Here is a 24,397-nt window from a genome sequence, read left to right on the forward strand (position 1 = left end):
GTTATGAGCGGTTATTCACGAATAATAACGCCAATATGTTGTTACGCCTACAGGGTAAACCGCATATGGGAAGAAGCTGAAAATCGGTGGGTGAATAGGTTAACTATTGAACCTCAAACCTTTTGTGGTTTGAAAGAAATCAAGCTACAAAACAGGAAGATACAACGAAAAAACCAACAGTGTGTAACAATTACGCAATCGAGATTAGCTAATAAAAAAAACGACTGCTTGCCACGCCTACCAGATAAACCGCTTGGGGTAATGCTTTGAAAATCGTTGTACAGATGGAGTAATCATCTTAGAAAGACTCATCAATGGTGTAGAAGAATCAGACTTAAAGCCACGGAGTTATAACACGAAATCCAACTTGGTGCAGCAAGTGCGAGATCGAGATACTCTAATAGAGCAGTCATCCTAATAGAACAGTCACCCTGAAGAGAATTCAAGAGATCAGCTAGAAATAAGAAACCTGTATAGAGATCAGCTACACACAAGTCACCCTGTAGAGAGATCAGCTAGAAGAAGTTACCTTGTAGGGAGTTCATGCAACTATGGAAAGAGATAGTTCAGCTAGAAAAAATCACCTTGTAGAGTTCAGCTACAAAGAAACCACCATGTAGAGAGTTCAGCTACAAACAAATCGCCCTGTGGAGAGATCAATAGAAGAAGTTACCTTGCAGAGAGTTCAGCTACAAAGCAACCATCATGTAGAGAGTTCAGCTACAAACAAATCTCCCTGTAGAGAGATTAGCTAGAAGAAGTTACCTTGTAGAGAGTTCAGCTACAAAGAAACCATCATGTAGAGAGTTCAGCTACAAACAAATCTCCCTGTAGAGAGATCAGCTAGAAGAAGATACCTTGTAAAGAGTTCAGCTTCAAACAAATCACCCTGTAGAAAGATCAGCTAGAAGAAGTCACCTTGTAGAGAGTTCAGTTACAAAGAAACCACCATGTAGAGAGCTCAGCTACAAACTAGTGACCTTGTAGAGACATCAGCTAGAAGAAGTTACCTTGTAGAGAGTTCAGCTACAAAGAAACCATTCTTTAAAGAGCTCAGCTGCAAACAAATCACCTGTACAGAATTCAGCTACAAATAAATCACCCTGTAGAAAGATGAGCTAGAAAAAGTTACCGTGTAGAGAGTTCAGTTACAAACAAACCACCCTGTAGAGAATTCAGCTACAAACTAGTGACCCTGTAAAGACATCAGCTAGAAGAAGTTACCTTGAGAGAGTTCAGCTACAAAGAAACCATTATTTAAAGAGCTCAGCTGCAAACAAATCACCTATACAGAATTCAGCTACAAACAAATCACCATGTAGAGAGATCAGCTAGAAGAAGTTATCTTGTAGATAGTTCAGCTACAAGAAAATCACCCTGTAGAGAGATCAGCTAGAAGAAGTTAACTTGTAGAGAGTTCAGCTACAAAGAAACCATCATTTAGAGAGTTCAGCTTCAAACAAATCACCTGTAGAGAGTTCAGCTACAAACAAATAACCCTGTGTTAGATCAGCTAGAAGAAGTCACCTTGTAGAAAGTTCAGTTACAAAGAAACCACCATGTAGAGAGTTCAGCTACAAACTAGTCACCTTGTAGAGACATCAGCTAGAAACGTTACCTTGTAGAGAGTTCAGCTACAAACAAACCATTCTGTTTAGAGCTCAGCTGCAAACAAATCACCTGTACAGATTTCAGCTACAAACAAATCACCCTGTAGAGAGGTCAGCTAGAAGAAATTACCTTGTACATAGTTCAGCTACAAAGAAACCACCAAGTAGAAAGTTCAGCTGCAAAGAAATCACCCTGTAGAAAATTCAGCCACAAACAAATTGCCCTGTAGAAAGATCAGTTAGAAGAAGTTACCTTTTAGAGAGTTCAGCTACGAAGCCATTCTGTAAAGAGCTCAGCTGCAAACAAATCACCTGTACAGAATTCAGCTACAAACAAATCACCCTGTAGAGAGATCAGCTAGAAGAAGTTACCTTGTAGATCGTTCAGCTACAAACAAATCACCCTGTAGAGAGATCAGCTAGAAGAAGTTACCTTGTAGAGAGTTCAGTAGCATAGAAATCACCCTGTAGAAAATGCAGCCACGAACAAATTGCCCTTTAGAAAGATCAGTTAGAAGAAGTTACCTTGTAGAGAGTTCAGCTACAAAGAAACCATTCTGTAAAGAGCTCAGCTGCAAACAAATCACCTGTACAGAATTCAGCTACAAACAAATCACCCTGTAGAGAGATCAGCTAGAAGAAATTACTTTGTAGAGAGTTCAGCTACAAAGAAACCACCATGTAGAGAGTTCAGTTGCAAAGAAATCACCCTGTATAAAATTCTCCCACAAACAAATTGCCCTGTAGAAAGATCAGTTAGAAGAAGTTACCTTGTAGATAGTTCAGCTACAAACAAATCTCCCTGTAGAGAGATCAGCTAGAAGAAATTACCTTGTAGAGAGTTCAGCTACAAAGAAACCACCATGTAGGGAGTTCAGCTGCAAAGAAATCACCCTGTAGAAAATGCAGCCACAAACAAATTGCCCTGTAGAAAGATCAGTTAGAAGAAGTTACCTTTTAGAGAGTTCATCTACAAAGAAACCACCCTGTAGAGAGATCAGCTAGAAAAAGTTACCTTGTAGATCGTTCAGCTACAAACAAATCACCCTGTAGAGAGATCAGCTAGAAGAAGTTACCTTGTAGAGAGTTCAGCTACAAAGAAACCACCATGTAGAGAGTTCAGCTGCAAAGAAATCACCCTGTAGAAAATTCTGCCACAAACAAATTGCCCTGTAGAAAGATCAGTTAGAAGAAGTTACCTTGTAGAGAGTTCAGCTACAAAGAAACCATTTTGTAAAGAGCTCAGCTGCAAACAAATCACCTGTACAGAATTCAGCTACGAACAAATCACCCTGTAGAGAGATCAGCTAGAAGAAATTACCTTGTAGATAGTTCAGCTACAAACAGATCTCCCTGTAGAGAGATCAGCTAGAAGAAATTACCTTGTAGAGAGTTCAGCTACAAAGAAACCACCATGTAGAGAGTTCAGCTGCAAAGAAATCACCCTGTAGAAAATGCAGCCACAAACAAATTGCCCTGTAGAAAGATCAGTTAGAAGAAGTTACCTTTTAGAGAGTTCATCTACAAAGAAACCACCCTGTAGAGAGATCAGCTAGAAGAAGTTACCTTGTAGATCGTTCAGCTACAAACAAATCACCCTGTAGAGAGATCAGCTAGAAGAAGTTACCTTGTAGAGAGTTCAGCTACAAAGAAGCCACCCTGTAGAGAGATCAGCTAGAAGAAGTTACCTTGTAGATCGTTCAGCTACAAACAAATCACCCTGTAGAGAGATCAGCTAGAAGAAGTTACCTTTTAGAGAGTTCATCTACAAAGAAACCACCCTGTAGAGAGATCAGCTAGAAGAAGTTACCTTGTAGATCGTTCAGCTACAGTGGATCCTCACTAATCCGAACTCCAGTAATCCGAACGCTCGATAATCCGAACAGTGCAAATGACTGTTCTATTAGAGTATTTTGCAACAAGTGTATGTTCTATTAGAGTAATTGAACTAGGTTCTGTATTATAATCAATGGGTTCACTAATCCAAACAAATTCACTAATCTGAACAAAGTTTTGTCAATTTGAGAACAGAGCTGTTCGGATTAGTGAGGATCCACTGTACAAACAAATCACCCTGTAGAGAGATCAGCTAGAAGAAGTTACCTTGTAGAGAGTTCAGCTACAAAGAAACCACCCTGTAGAGAGATCAGCTAGAAGAAGTTACCTTGTAGAGAGTTCAGCTGCAAAGAAATCACCCTGTAGAAAATTCTGCCACAAACAAATTGCCCTGTAGAAAGATCAGTTAGAAGAAGTTACCTTGTAGAGAGTTCAGCTACAAAGAAACCATTTTGTAAAGAGCTCAGCTGCAAACAAATCACCTGTACAGAATTCAGCTACGAACAAATCACCCTGTAGAGAGATCAGCTAGAAGAAATTACCTTGTAGATAGTTCAGCTACAAACAAATCTCCCTGTAGAGAGATCAGCTAGAAGAAATTACCTTGTAGAGAGTTCAGCTACAAAGAAACCACCATGTAGAGAGTTCAGCTGCAAAGAAATCACCCTGTAGAAAATTCTGCCAGAAACAAATTGCCCTGTAGAAAGATCAGTTAGAAGAAGTTACTTTGTAGAGAGTTCAGCTACAAAGAAACCATTTTGTAAAGAGCTCAGCTGCAAACAAATCACCTGTGCAGAATTCAGCTACGAACAAATCACCCTGTAGAGAGATCAGCTAGAAGAAATTACCTTGTAGAGAGTTCAGCTACAAAGAAACCATTCTGTAAAGAGCTCAGCTGCAAACAAATCACCTGTACAGAATTCAGCTACAAACAAATCACCCTGTAGAGAAATCAGCTAGAAGAAATTACCTTGTAGAGAGTTCAGCTACAAAGAAACCATTCTGTAAAGAGCTCAGCTGCAAACAAATCACCTGTACAGAATTCAGCTACAAACAAATCACCCTGTAGAGAGATCACCTACCTTGTAGATAGTTCAGCTACAAACAAATCACCCTGTAGAAAGATCAGTTAGAAGAAGTTACTTTGTAGAGAGTTCAGCTACAAAGAAACCATTTTGTAAAGAGCTGAGCTGCAAACAAATCACCTGTACAGAATTCAGCTACGAGCAAATCACCCTGTAGAGAGATCAGCTAGAAGAAGTTACCTTGTAGATAGTTCAGCTACAAACAAATCTCCCTGTAGAGAGATCAGCTAGAAGAAATTACCTTGTAGAGAGTTCAGCTGCAAAGAAATCACCACTGCCCAAATTTCAAGGCAATAGCTCTTTCCAATCTGAAGTTATCAATTGTCAAAGTTGGCAAATTGGATGTGTGTGGAAGGCCCCTTTTCACAAATCCGGTCACATATGTATTATATATATAATTTGTACATTTATTGATAAAATATTTAAAGTACATCTACTTCATCTTTTCTTCTTCCTGTAGTAAAGAAAAAAAACATAGGTTAAAAAAGTCCCAAAGCTGGCCATAGGCCGGCTTTGGGGTATACAAATACAAAAAGAAATGAAATCTAATCCAAAGCAGCCAAGCTGTAAAAAAAAGTGTGCGGCCCTCAGAAAGGCTATGGTGAAAAAAGATGTGAAATCCAAGGTGGCGGCCAAGAAATGGCTGTGATGGTAGGTTAATGGTAAAAATTTTAATAACGACAATTCAGGTGAATTTTTGTGCCACTTGGTCTTGTCAAAAAATTCACCTAAATTGCCGTTATTAAAATTTTTACCATTAACCTACCATCACAGCCATTTCTTGGCCGCCACCTTGGATTTCACATCTTTTTTCACCATAGCCTTTCTGAGGGCCGCACACTTTTTTTACAGCTTGGCTGTTTTGGATTAGATAATATTTAACATATAAGTTTTTAATTTTGTAAATTGTTAAATGGCATACAGCTAGCTATAAAGATCTGACTGTTCTATTAGGGTGAGTGTAGTATTAGAGTATCTCGTGTCAACCTGTTAAGATGTGCTCTTGCCCAAAGGGGGTGTGGTTATCATGGTTTTGATCAATCTATTAGTAGAATATCTCCAGTCAGCCTTCCAACTTGAAGGTGTGTGATCACTGAAATACAGCTAGTGTAAAGGGGTGTGTCACCGTGTTTTCAATCAATAGATTGATCAATCAATAGATCGATAATGCATAGAATAAAGAATGGGCGTGATCTTGTGACCTATCGTGAAAGCTCCGGTGCCTCCATACAGTAGCATAGTCTAAGTGCCTTAAATAATCTGGTGGTGTCTATTATTCTGCTTAGAGAAAGTGTTAATACGGAAATTAATGCCTCGATAAAATATTTATGGTTTCGTTGGATGAAGAAGACAAGCAGCCTGATTGTAGATAAAAGAAAAGACAAAGTATAGGAATCCCAAAAGTCACATCCCACTAGTGAGTTTGTTATTGTGGCGTAAAATGGTGGCCATGTACTGCTTTGTTTGACCTCTAGGTTTGTGAATGGTCAGGCAGTCAGTCTAACATTCAAGTTTTGGTGATTTTTAAAAATTCTATATCCGGCCACCTGTAAGTATTTTGCTGTATTTTTAATGCAGTTTTATGTATTATATGGACTAGTACTATTCTGTAAAGGTGATTTTCATCTCGTAAAATATCTTTTTAAAGGAAGAATTTTGGGTGGCGCACAAAAATTTCACCAGGATCCCTACATAAACGGTACAATCGTACCATTTGATTGTGCAAACTAATAAAATGCAGGCTCTGTGTAAGTCTTTTCCTGTCTGTATAGGTTTAACAATGTGGAGTTAACTATTGGCAGATTGATGACAACATTATTGTTATGCAATCATAAGTGTGCGTGTGTGTGCAATTATCAAGCATGATTGTACTGTAGGTACTGTACATTGTATACAACTGTGTATCATAGGCAATAACCGTCCCACACTTAAACTTCTAAATAAATTTAAAGATTCAGTGGGTACAAAATGGTATGATTTGGGAATTGAACTACTGGATGACAAGGACTGTGACAAGTTGGATGCAATTCAGAGTGACCATTCCAAGGATGTGAGCTCATGCTGTACACAAATGTTCAAACTGTGGCTTAACCTACAACCCTCAGCATCATGGAACCAGTTAATACAAGCTTTGAGAGAACCCAACATCGGAAAGGATGGACTTGCCAAGGAAATTGAAACTAAGATAAAATCAATCAATCAAGGTAACTTCAGCATTTTAGTGGTAATGCTTGTTGTATTTGTGGCATGCTTGTCTGTATGTATGTGCTATGCATTGTACTGTAGACTTTAAAGTTGGCTGCAATTCATATAGCAGCCTGCAGTGTATGAAAATAATGGTATTTGTAACTGGCTAGGGGTGGGCAATTTATGGTGCATTATATTTTAAACTGAATAGTAAATAGTTTTCACCTTATACTGACATTCTGAGAATATATACCGGAAATTACTGATTTTCAAATCATCCAAACAGTATTATGGTAGAACTTGTTAGTAAGAGTGGAGTAAAGAGCATAGCATGGGACAACTAGAAAAGTGCTAATATGAGACCAGTTGAATATGGGAGTGCTATAAGAATAATGGGAGCACTATCGTTATTAATGCTCTTCTTTTTTCTTTTGTTCTGGCAGTCAAAAAGGGTTAGCTGGCCTACAGCTAAAGTTTGGCTTGACGATCCACGTTTTGCCATCATCAACTCACGTGAATATAGTTGATTGTGGGTTTAATTTACATCCCAGACTTAACCTCCATGGTTGGACCCAACCAAATTAGCTGCAGTAGAGTGCAAGTAACAATTGGGAGTAAGTACTGTCAATTATGTTGTGAATAAGACTTAACTTTATCCATAATAATATACGATATATGGCTAATAATATACCATCTATGGATACAGGCCATAGCTAAGTTCAGAACTCCTTAAACTTTACTAGGGCTTTGCCCTCAGTTACCCAGCTTTGTGTTCAATTACCGTGGCTTAAGCCCGGATCATCCCGGGTATAGCTACGCCTCTGACTCGTGATCTCATAGGTGAGCACTAAAACAAAACCAGGGAGTATATTATTGTAGTTTCTCACCCTTGCAATATCAGCACCGAGATCAGCCACAACACCTGCGTAATTCATCAATGTTGCACAAATTATGAATTCACAAAATGCACAGTGCAATTTATATTGTGCAAATTCACAAATTGCACCTTACAGCACTATGAAAATACGGATGATTTCCATTAATACGAAGGGAAGCCATCATGTGCTGCCACCAAATCAACACTTCACTCTCAGTAAAGATGAATGGGATACAAAGGAACAAGGACACTGGTAAGTCCATGAAGAATACATTGTACATACTGCGGTATGCTAAAAGGTACCTCTTGGGCTAAAGTGACATCGAACAGTGAAAACACAAGCACGTAGCCTTAGCTGTTATCGAGTTACGCTTATCTGAAGGCATCAGTCAGTTACTCAGTAGGTCAGTAGAAAATTCCGTTAAATATATATATATTTTTTTGATCTGTAGCAACTTGTTGAAAGAGTTTCTGGTCGATCTGAAAGCTTGTTTGGGCTTAGTTTTACCTGGCCAATACTGCCTCATCGTCGTCAGGAGAAAGTGAGCCTGTTTTGGGGTGATGTTAATTTTTGGGCCATGCCTACTCCTTTGTGGTCCCTACTATACAGTACGACAGTACTATCATACTGTATGACTTAGTGGATAATTACAATCAATACAGCTCACCCCTAGGTATCAGAGGCTAAGACACTGTAGCCAAGAAATGAAAATGAATACCACTAACTGTAGTTTAGTAAGAAATGAAGTTTATCTCTCATTAATTCCATGCACACAGGTCTAATTGGTTAGCATTTTTAGTCAAGTGGCTAATGAATCAAGATGTACAGTAGTGTGTTGTGAGTCCAAGAAAGCTGATGCACCACACCCATTCTTCCTGTTGTCAATTATATCTAATCCAAAACAGCCAAGCTGTAAAAAAAGTGTGCGGCCCTCAGAAAGGCTATGGTGAAAAAAGATGTGAAATCCAAGGTGGCGGCCAAGAAATGGCTGTGATGGTAGGTTAATGGTAAAAATTTTAATAATGACAATTCAGGTAAATTTTGTGAAGCGGCACAAAAATTCACCTGAATTGTCGTTATTAAAATTTTTACCATTAACCTACCATCACAGCCATTTCTTGGCCGCCACCTTGGATTTCACATCTTTTTTCACCATAGCCTTTCTGAGGGCCGCACACTTTTTTTACAGCTTGGCTGTTTTGGATTAGATTTCATTTCTTTTTGTATTTGTATACCCCAAAGCCGGCCTATGGCCAGCTTTGGGACTTTTTTAACCTATGTTTTTTTTCTTTACTACAGGAAGAAGAAAAGATGAAGTAGATGTACTTTAAATATTTTATCAATAAATGTACAAATTATATATATAATACATATGTGACCGGATTTGCGAAAAGGGGCCTTCCACACACATCCAATTTGCCAACTTTGACAATTGATAACTTCAGATTGGAAAGAGCTATTGCCTTGAAATTTGGACAGTGGTGATTTCTTTGCAGCTGAACTCTCTACATGATAGTTTCTTTGTAGCTGAACTCTCTACAAGGTAATTTCTTCTAGCTGATCTCTCTACAGGGAGATTTTTTGTAGCTGAATTCTTTACAGGTGATTTGTTTGCAGCTGAGCTCTTTACAGAATGGTTTCTTTGTAGCTGAACTCTCTACAAAGTAACTTCTTCTAACTGATCTTTCTACAGGGTGATTTGTTTGTAGCTGAACTATCTACAAAGTAACTTCTTCTAGCTGATCTCTCTACAGGGAGATTTGTTTGTAGCTGAACTCTCTACAGGTGATTTGTACGTAGCTGAATTCTGTACAGGTGATTTGTTTGTAGCTGAATTCTGTACAGGTGGTTTCTTTGTAGCTGAACTCTCTAAAAGGTAACTTCTTCTAACTGATCTTTCTACAGGGCAATTTGTTTCTGGCAGAATTTTCTACAGGGTGATTTCTTTGCAGCTGAACTCTCTACATGATGGTTTCTTTGTAGCTGAACACTCTACAAGGTAATTTCTTCTAACTGATCTCTCTACAGGGTGATTTGTTTGTAGCTGAACTATCTACAAGGTAATTTCTTCTAGCTGATCTCTCTACAGGATGATTTGTTCGTAGCTGAATACTGTACAGGTGATTTGTTTGCAGCTGAGCTCTTTACAGAATGGTTTCTTTGTAGCTGAACTCTCTACAAGGTAACTTTTCTAGCTGATGTCTCTACAAGGTAGCTAGTTTGTAGCTGAACTCTCTACATGGTGGTTTCTTTGTAACAGAACTTTCTACAAGGTGACTTCTTCTAGCTGATCTTTCAATAGGGTGATTTGTTTGTAGCTTCACTCTCTACAAGGTAACTTCTTCTAGCTGATCTCTCTACAGGGAGATTTGTTTGTAACTGAACTTTCTAAATGATGGTTTCTTTGTAGCTGAACTCTCTACAAGTTAACTTCTTCTAGCTGATCTCTCTGCAGGGTGATTTGTTTGTAGCTGAATTCTTTACAGGTGATTTGTTTGCAGCTGAGCTCTTTACAGAATGGTTTCTTTGTAGCTGAACTCTCTACAAGGTAACTTCTTCTAACTGATCTTTCTACGGGGCAATTTGTTTCTGGCAGAATTTTCTACAGGGTGATTTCTTTGCAGCTGAACTCTCTACATGGTGTTTTCTTTGTAGCTGAACTCTCTACAAGGTAACTTATTCTAGCTGATCTCTCTACAGGGTGACTTGTTTGTAGCTGAACGATCTACAAGGTAACTTCTTCTAGCTGATCTCTCTACAGGGAGATTTGTTTGTAGCTGAACTCTCTACAGGTGATTTGTTTGAAGCTGAACTCTCTGAATGATGGTTTCTTTGTAGCTGAACTCTCTACAAGTTAACTTCTTCTAGCTGATCTCTCTACATGGTGATTTGTTTGTAGCTGAACTATCTACAAGGTAACTTCTTCTAACTGATCTTTCTACAGGGCAATTTGTTCGTGGCAGAATTTTATACAGGGTGATTTCTTTGCAGCTGAACTCTCTACATGGTGGTTTCTTTGTTGCTGAACTCTCTACAAGGTAACTTCTTCTAGCTGATCTCTCTACAGGGTGATTTGTTTGTAGCTGAACGATCTACAAGGTAACTTCTTCTAGCTGATCTCTCTACAGGGTGATTTTTTTGTAGCTGAACTCTCTACAGGTGATTTGTTTGAAGCTGAACTCTCTAAATGATGGTTTCTTTGTAGCTGAACTCTCTACAAGTTAACTTCTTCTAGCTGATCTCTCTACATGGTGATTTGTTTGTAGCTGAATTCTGTATAGGTGATTTGTTTGCAGCTGAGCTCTTTAAATAATGGTTTCTTTGTAGCTGAACTCTCTCAAGGTAACTTCTTCTAGCTGATGTCTTTACAGGGTCACTAGTTTGTAGCTGAATTCTCTACATGGTGGTTTCTTTGTAACTGAACTCTCTACAAGGTAACTTTTTCTAGCTCATCTTTCTACAGGGTGATTTATTTGTAGCTGAATTCTGTACAGGTGGTTTGTTTGCAGCTGAGCTCTTTAAAGAATGGTTTCTTTGTAGCTGAACTCTCTACAAGGTAACTTCTTCTAGCTGATATCTCTACAAGGTCACTAGTTTGTAGCTGAGCTCTCTACATGGTGGTTTTTTTGTAACTGAACTCTCTACAAGGTGACCTCTTCTAGCTGATCTTTCTACAGGGTGATTTGTTTGAAGCTGAACTCTCTACAAGGTAACTTCTTCTAGCTGATCTCTCTACAGGGAGATTTGTTTGTAGCTGAACTCTCTATAAGGTGATTTGTTTGTAGTTGATCTCTCTGCAGGTTGATTTGTTTTAGCTGAACTCTCTACAGGCTGATTTGTTTGTAGCCGATCTCTCTACAGGGTAATTTGTTTGTAGCTGAACTCTCTACAAGTTGATTTGTGTGTAGCTGATCTCTCTGCAGGTTGATTTGTTTGTAGCCGATCTCTCTACAGGGCAATTTGTTTGTAGCTGATCTCTCTACAGGGTGATGTTCTTGTAGCTGACCTCTCTTCAGGGTGATTTGTTTCTAGCTGATCTCTCTACAGGGTGATTTTTTGTAGCTGACCTCTCTTCAGGGTGATTTGTTTCTAGCTGATTGCTCTACAGGTTGATTTGGTTGTAGATGAACTCTCTACAGGGTAATTTGCTTGTAGCTGAACTCCTTACTTTGTGTCTAGTTTGTAGCTGATCTCTCTACAGGGTGATTTGTTTGTAGCTGAACTCCTTACATTGTGTGTAGTTTCTAGCTGATCTCTCTACAGGGTGATTTGTTTGTAGCTGATCTCTCTACAAGTTGATTTGTGTGTGTATATAGATGATCTCTCTGCAGGTTGATTTGTTTGTAGCCGATCTCTCTACAGGTAATCTGTTTGTAGCTGAACTCTCTATAAGGTGATTTGTTTGTAGCTGATCTCTCTGCAGGTTGATTTGTTTTAGCTGAACTCTCTACAGGGTGATTGCTTGTAGCTGAACTCCTTACATTGTGTCTAGTTTCTAGCTGATGTCTCTACAGGGTGATTTTTTGTAGCTGAACTCTCTTCAGGGTGATTTGTTTCTAGCTGATCTCTCTACAGGTAGATTTGTGTTGATTTGTTCATTGCTGATCGCTCTAAAGGTAATTGATTTGTTGCAGTTGAACACCCTGCAAAGTGTTTTGTTTGTAGCTGATCACTCTAAAGGGTAATTTGTTTGTAGCTGAACTCTCTCCACAGTGACTTGTGTGTAGCAGAATTCTGTGTAACTGAATTCTCTAGAGAGTGACTTAATTGTAGCTGAATTCTCTACACAGTGCATGACTTGTTTATAGCTGAACTTTCTTCAGTGTGACTTGTAATGTTCTGAATCTCTATAGTGGTATATTTGCTTAACTCTCCACATGGTGACTGTCTTCTTGCTGAACTGTCTATAAGATTAACTGTTTGCAGCTGAACTCCCTACAGAATAACTTGTGATGTAATAAAATTCTATAATGGAGTAAATAAATTAGCCGAATGCTCTATTAGGGTGACTGTTCTATTAGAGTATCTCGATCTCGCATTTGCTACACGGAGTTGGCTTTCGAATCATAACTCAGTGGTTTGTAATCCGATTCTTCTGTACTACTGCAAGGACTTTCTATGAAGATTATTCCAGCTATACACCGATTTTCAGCTCATTGCTCTAAGCGGTTTGCCTAGTAGGCGTGAAAACTAATACTTTTTTATTCATAAAAATCGATCGCGTAATTGTGACACAGGTTGGGTTTTGTGTCATATCTCTGTGGTCTTTATCTCGATTCCTTTCAAACCACCAAAAGGCACTCCTACGATGGTTAATCCATCTACATAGCAATTTTCAACTCATTCCATGAAGCGGTTTACCCTGTAGGCGTGACAACAATTCGATCTTGTTTTACGCGAATAATCGGTCATAACTCCTGAACCATTCATCGGATTTGTACCAAAGTTGATGCTAGGATTCGCCTTTGGACTCCCTTTCTGTGTGCCAAATTTCAAGGCGATCGGAGTACGCGTTTGCTTGTTATAGCAATTTTTGCAAGTGTGCGAAAAGACGAAGAAGAAGAAAAAAAACGAAACTTTGGCAGCTCGTATCTCGGAAATGGCTGGAGCGATTTCCTTCAAATTTGGAATGTAGACTCCCTTGGCTGGCGGGCAACTGTGTAGCAAATTTGGTTCCAATCAGATAAGTGATCACCGAGATACAAAGGTGTGAAAATGACGTTTTCGTTCTTCCTGTCAATATACTCACGGTGTGGTGCGCCGGCTTCTTGGGCCGCATGACACACTATCGTGTGTCTTGATGAGAATTTAGAGGGCTATTGTGGATGTTTATTAAAGGATCAATTTTATCATGGGCACAAAGCAAATTAGCGCTGATGAAAATAGCTACTGAATTTTATGGAGCAATTTACATTGTTTATTAAACTTACAGTAGCATGTATGCTGCAGTGGCTGCAGAAAGTTACTACATAATAGTATATCAATGTTTTTGTTTAGCATTTGGATAGGGATCCATCATTCCTGAGTAGGCGATTATTCGGAATAATTGTAACATTTTCGGAGATAGTTGTTAACTATTAATGTAATAAAAGTCAAGAACATTGTGATAGGAAAACCATGCACTCTTGAAATTATTACTAGCGTAAAATATGGAGGCACTCTAATAGAGCATCATTTACCCTAATCATACAGTATGATAGTACTGAGATTTGCACTTTCTCATGAAATAATATTGATCCAAAATTACCCTCACAATACCTTTATGGTGGCTTAAATTTTAGTAGTATTTGTTAGAGTGAAGCCCAAAAGTGTCTTCAGAAATACCAAAATTGCTTCTGACAAGTTGCTTCAGAATTTAATAAAAATATTTACAGAATTTTCTACTGACTAACTCTAGTTTCCTGCCTGATGCCTTCAGATAAATGTAGCTCAATAATGGCAAAGGCTACGGGCTTGATTTTTTTCACTGTTAGACATCAATCACTTCAGCCTGACAGGTTTCTTTTGACATATAGTGGAGAGCTGAATCGGTTACTTACAATCGCATTTATACACTTGCTGTATTATTTATTATACTATTTCCATTAAAAAATAAATAAAAAATTTGGTGATCACATGAGCACATTGAATAACTAGAACTTGAGATGAATGTCAGCTCATACCACCACACAATAAAGATCAAGCTGACTTTGGAAATCTTCCTAGGAATGTGTCCCACTGTTGGAAACACTAGTACTCCTTGGGATAGCATTTCCAACCGGCTTCCCATTCGCACGTCAGCTAGTTCATCGTCTCGCGATGGATTTGGTCAAATACTTTGATATACATGATAACCTCTGCTACTGGAGTTCACTGAAAAAGTAAATATGGTCATTCTCGGCATCGCAGGAGATAGCAAAGCACACCTTTGCTACCATGTTGTTAGATCAGTAACTACAAAAGTACTGCAACAACAACAACACTAGCCACCTATACACTTACTCATAGATAAGGTAAAGTATATTATCTATGACTTACTACACTACTGAACTGATGAGTTGACACCTTGTCGTTATCCTTATGTACTGTACAAAAATTTTGGCGAATATTATTTCAATTGCCAAAGTTTTTCTGCAAATTTTTTCAACAGTGGGGTTTCGTCACACTTTTTTACTGCCGAAGTTTTTTACTATACAGTACAGTACTTTTCACTTCTACCGCAGGAGAGTTAATTGCGGGATAAAATGTAAATGGCTTTGGATGTTGTCATTCACATATTCAAGTATAATATATCCATAATTTTCTAAAATGCCTCAAGCAATTAAATGATTGTGGGCATACTTACAGCATTTTTCCTTGATTTCAACACTACACCTAGTGGTATGTAACTGGCAGAACATATATACATAGCTGTCTATAAATGACAAGTGAAACACCTGGCCAGTAAGTGCTGTTGAGATACAGTACAACAGGTAACATTCTTTTTGTTTGATGCGGTATACAATTTAATTAGTGTCAAGACACATGGTAGTATGTCATGTCCGGCGTGCCTCACCATGAGTATATTTACAGGAAGAGGCCAAATACAATTTTTTCACATACAGATATTACGTAGCCCCATGCTCCCTTCTTGAACTGGAATCATTTTTACACTGCAAATGCCCTCCACCTTTACAATCACATATCAAATTTGAACAAGATCACCTTGTACAATCGTGAAATCGGAGTCTTCAAAATTCGGCTTTATTTTATTTTTGCTTAGGAGGCTTGGGGGGCTTAGATTATTATTTTATTTTGCACACTTTACAAAAACCACTGTACAAATGTGTAGCTCAGTTGTCTTGAGCTTGGTGTACTTTAACAATGTATTGTGGCACAATTACGTACGTACCAGGTTTGGTGCAAATCTAGTTAATAGTCATAGATCAATGGAAGATGATTATTTGCGTTAACAAAGGCTGACTTGCTGTCAGGGTAAATTGCTTATGTGAATAACTTTAAAATTGGTATGCATATAGGTTAACCATTATAGCTCAAACCTTTTGTGGTTTAGAAGAAATTAGAGTGACAGTTATGGAGTTACAAGGTAAAAACCAAACAACTGTAAATTACAGAGTCATAGAACAGTCACCACTGGGTAAAAAAAGGTGCATGAAAATGTTGAACGAAGTTAGCAAACAGCTGTTTGAACCAGGGACCTCCATACTAAACACCCAAATCTTTAACCACTGAGTTGCTGATATCACCCCTTAATTAATTTCTACTTTATAAATGAAGATTCTCACTAAAATCTACTCAATAGTAAAAGTTCATAATCTACCAATGGAAAATCTAGATTGTTCTAGAACATTCTAGGGCTGAGCGATACTACCGTTTTAGCGATACATCGCGATAGTTTGAAATTATCGATATCACGATATTTTGTTATTAACTACCGTGATACCATGCCTGCACATTACTGTCATTAAAAATCCATTTGTTATGTAGTACTTGGCTAAGAATCCTTGTAAATGATAAAGTCCCCATCTGGTTTCCCCTGCAGAGAGGTGTGAACACCATAACAACCTCAAAGCATGTGTTACAATAACTGTTACTGTAAACAAGGATGGTAGTGGCTAGTTTGCTATCACCTATAAGGACTTCCTGCAGGAATGCTGAGCAATACACTATGTGGCACTAGCTATGATTGACTTATTTGTAAGTATTGTGAACTATTCAGTATCATGAATAGTGGTTTTAGTATCGATCATGATACTAAAATGGCAGTATCGCTCAGCCCTAGAACATTCTATGTGTGTATTAAAAATACTCGAAAAAATTGTGCTCTATTAGAGCATTACAATTGCAATCAAATGTACACTGTAATAGAATACCAAGAGTACATAATTTTTATATGACAATACTATTGCAACTTCTCTAATGTTCCATCAAATCAAAGCTGATAGTATAGCCATTCTGATACAGATCGGCGGGGTAGTATACTACTAGTAAGACCTACTCGTGCCAGTCGTCATCATCATAATAAGTGCTATGCTATAATTAAACTTGTATATAACAACAGGCTGGAAATCGTTTTAGCATAAAAGGTGCAGAATTTGCATTGGCAATTGCAACTCATCATGTTTTGCATGAAAAATCAAGATTCTCTAACAGAACAGTCACTGAAAAATTATAGTAAGATCATGTATACGTAATTTGGAAAGAGAGAATTTACTTAAGTTTGCTATAAAACACAGCTGCAATAAATACACAAGTACTGTAATACACAACTTTGTATGAACAAGCAAGCACAAAATTATTTCAGTCTTTGCATGGTATCAAACTGGTAGATATTTTTCTGTAACTAGTTTGTCTTGCGTCTGTAGGTAAGAAGAACAATGATTTGTGTAAACTATCATGCATACCTAAATTGGAAGAAATTTAATTTGTTATAAATACTGCTGCAAATGATCACAGGCACTATAATACAACTTCATATAGCCACGAACAACAAGCAAGCACGAAAATGAATTAATTATATCAGCATAATTGGCTTTGTTATCGGATTGGTAGGTATTTTCTGTATTGGCATACACTAGTTTTCTGTAGATAAGAAGAATAATGGTTTGTGTAAAATAAACCTCAAAAATTGCTTTGGGGTATATACTGTATTTTAAATCCAAAAAGAAGTGAAATCCACACAAAAACAGCCGAAGTGTATGAAAAGGGTGCGACCTTCAAAAAGCCTGGGTGAAAAGAAGTGAAATCAAAGGTGGCAGCCATTTCTGCAGTGATGTACAATAATGCGCAAAATCCGTTATTAATATTTATTATATCTGCAAAAACAGGACATAATTGCATATTTTCCGAATACCTGTTTATTAAATATTTATAATCTACTTAGCCAAGTGTACTTACAGGCAAAGTTTCAGCTTCATTTGTCAATGACTTTGGGAGTTACAGCCCTACAAAGTAGCAACAACAGAAAAATCGATTTGTACAGCACAGCAAGTATAGGGAAAATAAATTACAGACGTTTACAAAACCGGTTGTAACTTACCAATGGATTGAGGTACGGAGCTGACATTTTCACCATCGTGTTCGCCATGAATAGGGGAATCAATTACTGGGTAAGAATTTCTTTTACTCACCCTTCCTCACTGCATACAAAGGCAAAATTTGTGATAAAAATGGATTGTGTACGATCGCTTCGACATGACGTAAGCAAATGCTCATAACCTATGTATCCTCAGGTCTACTGCAAGGAAACAAAGATTTTCAACTCCTCTTGAGCAGACGAATAAGATGATATCCAGATTTTTACTGTTAGACCTTTCCTTCACTAAGAAAGAGATGTTAAAAAATTTATGAAATTTTTTCAATAATAGCTACGCAAGTACGTATTTCACCCAATATATTCAATGCTTTATACTGTAAATTTAGACTTGTGTGATTATGTCCTGTTTTCGCAGATCTGGTCACATATTATCATCATCACGTCATGTCATGGCCACCAGCTTTGAATTGATAACTTTTTTTCACCCAGGCTTTTTGAAGGCTGCACCATTTTATACAGCTTGGCTGTTTTTGTGTGGATTAGAATTACATAACTATAAATAGTACAAAATGTTAATAAACTAGACAGATGTTAAAACCATGGTGGGGGCAAGCCTGAGCAAGTTGAATTGTGCATGATTGAAGGTTAGCTAGCTATACATATATACTATGTTGTGTTTTGGTATTTTGTAGGTAGCATAAAATGAGCAAGATTGTACAAACTGAATAATTTAGCTACTATTAAAAGAGCCACTCTGACACACTTATCGTTTAATTGCTTGCAACGAATCCATACGTCTGTTATTTTAGCAATGACACTTGGTTGATTAAACCATGGAAGCTTTCCATTCACAATCTGTAAGTCCTCTGCAACACTTATAGAGCGATTCAGCTCTTTATCAACTCAGTATGTCTCCATTTGGATGATGTACGAAAAAGTGTCGTACATACCAGCCTTATATGGAGTGTAAGTAAAACATGCTTGATGGTATAAATGTACATACCAGCCTTATATGGAACACCAATAAATCATGCTAGTTATTGTTCATGTTATGAATGTACGTACCAGGCTTATATGGAAATCACGTTGGTTATTGTTCTTGTTATAAACGTACAATTTAGTAAATCATTCTGGTTATTGTTCATGTTCTGAACATATGTGCCAGCCTTATATGGAAGCATTTGTAAGTTATCAATGTTTTTTTTGTAATTGTCCATGAACGAGATGTACGTACCATCGACTCACTAGTGTGGGGCTCGCTCAGGCTCACCCCAACAACTGTGAGGAAACTTTTAAAATTTTATGACCTTGAGTATAGCAGAGATCATTACAATGAAAAGTCCATATTAAAATAAAACAAATTTATCCGTACTTCAGCCATGAGTAGCAAATTTAAAATGTTACAATTACATTAAAATTTGCACTTTGGGGGAATAGGTGATGATCCCCTCGTTGAAGCACTTTTGATTGTACCTGTTACATATTTCCTTTCTAGTAGCCATTTTGTTGATAAATACAAAGACCAATATCATCATGGCTTGCATGCAGTCTGCTGAATAAATAGCTCCCATAGCTTTATGTATGTAAATTACAAATATGGCCATAATGTGTTTTGTGGTTTGTACGTGTTTTACATGTTCATGCTAATTACATTTTAAAAGCATCAATTAATATGTAGGTATTTGGAGATACGTATAATGAGATCATTTTATGTTACTTAGGTATAATATCAAGCCAATCTAATGCTGCTACACAATGTCACAGTGCTCCTGACCCACCACTACCTTCACTGCCTGTATTGACATTTTCTTCAGAGGAAGACATTGATTATGCTTTCTCTAGACTTTCTGCTGGGGTTAAAAAGATGATTGAAAACTCTGGTTGCAAATTTAACATCCTACAAGATGCATGTATTGAAAGGGCCTTGTCTCCAAAATCTTATATGTCTGGTGAAATTAAATCAAAAATATCAGAAGCTGCCTCATTTCAACATCTTTGTACTATGTTAACAAATGCGTATTACTGGAATTTCTTAGATACAAGAATGATGGAAGCTTTGGTAGCTGCCTCTGCGGTACCTAATGCACAAGAATCTCTGCAAAATTTTAGAAAAGCATTCTTTGGCTTGAAGCTTAGTGAAGTTCTACCAGCTTACACTCCTGTGATACCTGTAAGGCCGGGTAATGTTCTTATTCAAGAACACCTTGATGTGGATCCTAAGCAATTTACAATTGGCGATTTGCACAAGCATCGTTTTTATTTAGAAACGGATATGCTTAAAACTGGTGAAGGTACAATAACTGGCTACAAAATTTTGTTAGGCTCAGTGTTTATTGTTTGGCAGATCCATGTTGATCATGCTTACCAAGTATATACATCACTGAATAAGAACAGATTTCGATTTCAAGCACAGAGAATCACACACTTGTCGATTCCTGCAGCCATGAGATGGGTGAAATTACCTGTTTTACTACGTGGACAAAAGTTGGACATAATAGGTCCAATTGAAGAACCACTGAAATGTCATCCGAGAGAAGATCCATTTCCATTACCAGAGGGTCTGAAATGGACTTGGCTTAGCCCAGAAGAAGCTATGCATTATGACCCTAGAAAAAAAAGGAAAAAGTCACAGTGGATTACTTCACATCCTCACTTTAAAAAACATTATTATTGGGGAGTTATTAGTAAACGAGGAGACAGTATACTTAGCTGTGCACCAGATTATATCTGCGTTGGTGGAATATCTTTTTCTGTTATGAGCCTGGAACTTACTTCACACAGCTTTGAACTTTTGACCTCAACAAGTTATGATGATACGCCTTTGCAAATGACAGGAGAAATGCTTAAGGAAGTGGTAAACACAACTAAAGAAGATGGAATTTCCCAAGCAGTGCTGCTTACTGGCATCCCTTGCATTGTTAAACCTGTTGTTGTGCTTACCATGTGGTATTATTATTTCAGGTATCCTTTGTCTTTACTTCAACCTCCTCTTACTAGTGGTTCTCCTAAAACCATAGGGCTGCGGAAAATAACTCCAAAAGATGTGCCAAAAGCATTAGAGTTTACCAATCAATATGCTGCACAGTTTGAAATCCATCAACTGTTCCAAACAGAGGAAGAATTTTCACACCACTTTTTATGCCCATCAATGCCAGGATACATAGTTACCTATATAGTAGAAGACCCAATCACTAATCACATTACTGACCTGTTTGGATTTCTACTGTACAACAATGGTAATGAAACAGCTGCTGATGTGATTGCAATTCTTGCTACTAAGTCTTCACCTAGGCAACTTGTGATTGACTTGCTTATTTGTGCAAAACAAGAGAAGTCTGATAGAGTATGCACAGCTCAGTATGGACTACCAAGAAGTACCTTTGAGCATCTTTTCCTGAACTTTGCTAATAAGTATTTACACATATACAATTATGCTTATCCTGAAGTTGATGAAGAAAAGTGTTGCTTGTTTAAGATTTAAACGTCATTTTTCATATTTATTTTGTAGTTGTTGTACTTGCTGTTACATAATATGCACATACATACTAAAATATTCTGTGTACTACATCATTTTTGTACTAATTTCTCTGTACTAATTTCTCTGTATTATTCTACTTAATACATATGCCATATTTAAAACTTATGCTGATTACGTCGAAATGAACAAAAGGAGAATAAAGGTATACATACAGTGTAACGCAGCAGTAATAGAGCTACTTTAGATAAAATTCAGATATTAAAGACTGTATTATGTGACTGGATCTGCGAAATGGGGTCTTATAGCCTTTCCAATTGCATGTACTTGCCAATCCATAACTAGACTTGTGAGTATGGTACCAGCCTGAAATTTGGTCACTTTACATTTTTACATAGCACTATTACTAGATGTACTTTTAAGATAATAGGATAAACACATGATGAGTCAAACACATGATGAGTCAAATTTGAAAAGGCTATAAGACCCCTTTTCACAGATTCGGTCACACATAAGGAAAGTTTAACAGAGTAATTAATAATCAATTTAGCAGATACATTTGTATGATTTTCAACTGGAGCATTTGGATCTAAATACTATTACCTATTATCATGACCATTGTCAAGTATCAGTATGAGACTAGAAGGGAGCCATGCTGTTATTGCAAAAATGTACCACAATTTTATTTTGTGGTATATAGAAGGCTGCATATTACATGCACCATAGTATTATGTACTGTAGTAGTTTATTATTTTTATTTCAGTTCTTTTTTTGAATTTGCAAAGTGTTTAGGTGGTTTGCATTTCAGCCAGGATTTGTTTAACTCTTAAACCAATAGACCAGTGATTACATAGCCATAGACCCATATAAAGCTAATACTCTTATTCCTCTTCATACATGTAAACATGCCCCAGTACAACAAAAAGTTCCTAGGAGACTATAAGTATACCCATGGCATGGTACTGCAAATGAAAGTTTTTATATGCCAGAATCTCTTAGATATTATTATTCATTTTGATCTTGGTGTGCAATTTGCAACTTCTGAGGGACTCTGCCTATTTACTAAATCCCTGCTTGTATTGAATAGCATGCACAGCAATGCTGTTTAGTCAAAAAATGTATATAGGGCACTACTCAAAGTTCTACAATTAAAAACCACCATAGAAATATCATATGTATATATAGCAAAGGTACCTTTATGAAATATTAGTGCAAGTCACTGTTTCACGTATAGTTAGTTCTCTTTAACTACCCCATAAACTTCCAAAACGTCAAAATGATGCTTTTAAAAACTTTCCCACATAGCAATCCCTCAGCACCCCATGCACTTATTTAAGTTATTTTTCATGAATAAAACTAAAACCAATTGGCACAGTTACAGAATGCAAATATTCTGTTCCCGATCCAGTACTGAGATAAAACCTGTAACATGTTGAGGTGTAGCTTATGCCCACATGGCACATGCCCTGTTCTCACAGGCCCAGTCACATTTGTAGTCCCTCAATTATTAGTGTGAATTTCATACTTTTGTTTGTCATTCCTTGTCATATTATGAAGTACGTTCATGCACTTGTATGGAGAGTTATTTAAGAAAAGGCCATTTCGTGATACCAAGAAGCAATGGAGGGATGAAGTGGTGAATAATTTGCAGGCAACTGCAGCTGGTGTTGAAGATTAGTGTGTGGTGTGTAAAGATTGTGAGAGATGTTTTGACCTGTGCAGAATAGCTGTCGATGAGGCAGAGAAAGGAACACAACAGAGCATCTTCATATTAATTGTGGAAAATGGTTCAAATGACCCGGAGGTACTTGTATGTAGTCCCTTGTTTGTGTGAACTACAATTTACTCAATTACATAATAAATAATGTGATTTTTTATTATACTGTGAACTACACTGTATTCATGCTGTGATCTCTTGGTTAGTTAGTGTACTACACTGTACTCTTATTGTGATTTCGTTTTAGTGTGAATATGTATGACTATGACTGTATGGTATTCGTGCTTATAATAATTTGTGTTCATCATTATTAGAGTTGGATAATTGCTAGAGTAAAGTAGTTTGGATGAATAACCAACCAGTATTATAATAATATTATTATAGTTACTTGCTGGGTATCCTACAATTTTTCGGTCTTGCCAGTGTGAAGTAAGTGCAACCTATTTTTAATTAGACAAAAGTCTGATCAGTGGCCACCTGATTAATTAGGTGGAAACTGGTGTTGTTATTAAATTTTTACAAGACAAAATAATGCTAGAATCCAGAAGCTCATCGTCTGTTTGCAAGACTTGTTATTATATATTTTACAAGGTACAGATCATAACAGATGTATGTATCTGAAAACAAAGAGTAATAGCCACTACACTTTATAGTTGGTGCACGCTTTCAGCTGCAAAGTTAATATATGGTATGTCTAGTGCCATTCTTTCATTTTAAGCTGTATGCATGGGTTCACTAATCGTAATTAAGTTACAAAAAAGTAAAACCAATTTCAACAGGTACAAAGAATTGTAATTTGATTAGGGATCACATAAAATAAAAAAGTAGTGAAAAAGTGCCTAGTTCCACTGAAAAATAATTAGCTAGACTATACTACTATCTTGCTTGAGATAGCTAATTCAAGCAGGCTATGGGAAACAGTGCACGTGCAGTACACAGTAAAAGACAAGTGTGCTACTATATGTATTATAACACGTCCCCAGTTTTAGCACACTATGCACATACTTATCTAGCAAATGTGTTCAATAAGCACAAAATGTGTAGTGAAATAGCACACTTAAAACAGTACATGTGCTAAAGACAGCACACCGTATACTTGCACACATATGCTAAAATCTAACATATTAAATTAGCATACCAATGTGCTGTTTTAGAGAACTGCTGTGTTGTTTTAGCACACTTTCATTAACACACCATGATGTGCTAAAAATGACACACCTATGTGCTAAATTACTGTAGTACAAAATTAATGGAACAGCACATGTGCTAAAACTGGACATTTCAGGGTGCTGTTGTAGCAAACCTGAGCTGTTTCATTTTTACTGTGTACATAGTAACACCATCAGTAGCTATAACACCAGGAGTAGTGACCAGCAATACTGGTCCAGCAGTACCAGCACAGGGCAGTACTGCACAATATTGGCTAATCAATGTCAAAATATAGAGCAAGAATTTGACTACTTGACCACAGTTATCCAGCTAATAAGATATCCAAACATTAATTTATATGCTGGAATGGCGTTGAGCATGATAGTTTGTAGGTAACTGTCACCACACACCCTAGTTCAATAGGCACAAATCAAGAAAAGTTGTA

General features: G+C 37.3%; 1 protein-coding gene across 2 annotated transcripts in view; it reads left to right on the top strand.

Annotated features, from left to right (window-relative positions):
* The window catches only part of LOC136258789 (uncharacterized), a 34,648-nt gene extending 13,418 nt beyond the window's left edge, over positions 1-21,230 (top strand). The window contains exons 2-3 of one of the 2 annotated variants that reach the window (XM_066052141.1): positions 6,442-6,735; positions 19,333-21,230. In XM_066052141.1, coding sequence (XP_065908213.1) covers positions 6,442-6,735; positions 19,333-21,092 — 2,054 coding nt within the window. In that variant the 3' untranslated portion in view covers positions 21,093-21,230. The remainder of the gene's footprint in view (positions 1-6,441; positions 6,736-19,332) is intronic. The other variant, XM_066052142.1, reaches the window with a different exon arrangement.
* The last annotated feature ends 3,167 nt before the right edge of the window (positions 21,231-24,397 follow it).

This window comes from Dysidea avara, chromosome 6 (genome assembly GCF_963678975.1).
Source record: "Dysidea avara chromosome 6, odDysAvar1.4, whole genome shotgun sequence".
Taxonomy (NCBI): Eukaryota; Metazoa; Porifera; class Demospongiae; order Dictyoceratida; family Dysideidae; genus Dysidea; species Dysidea avara.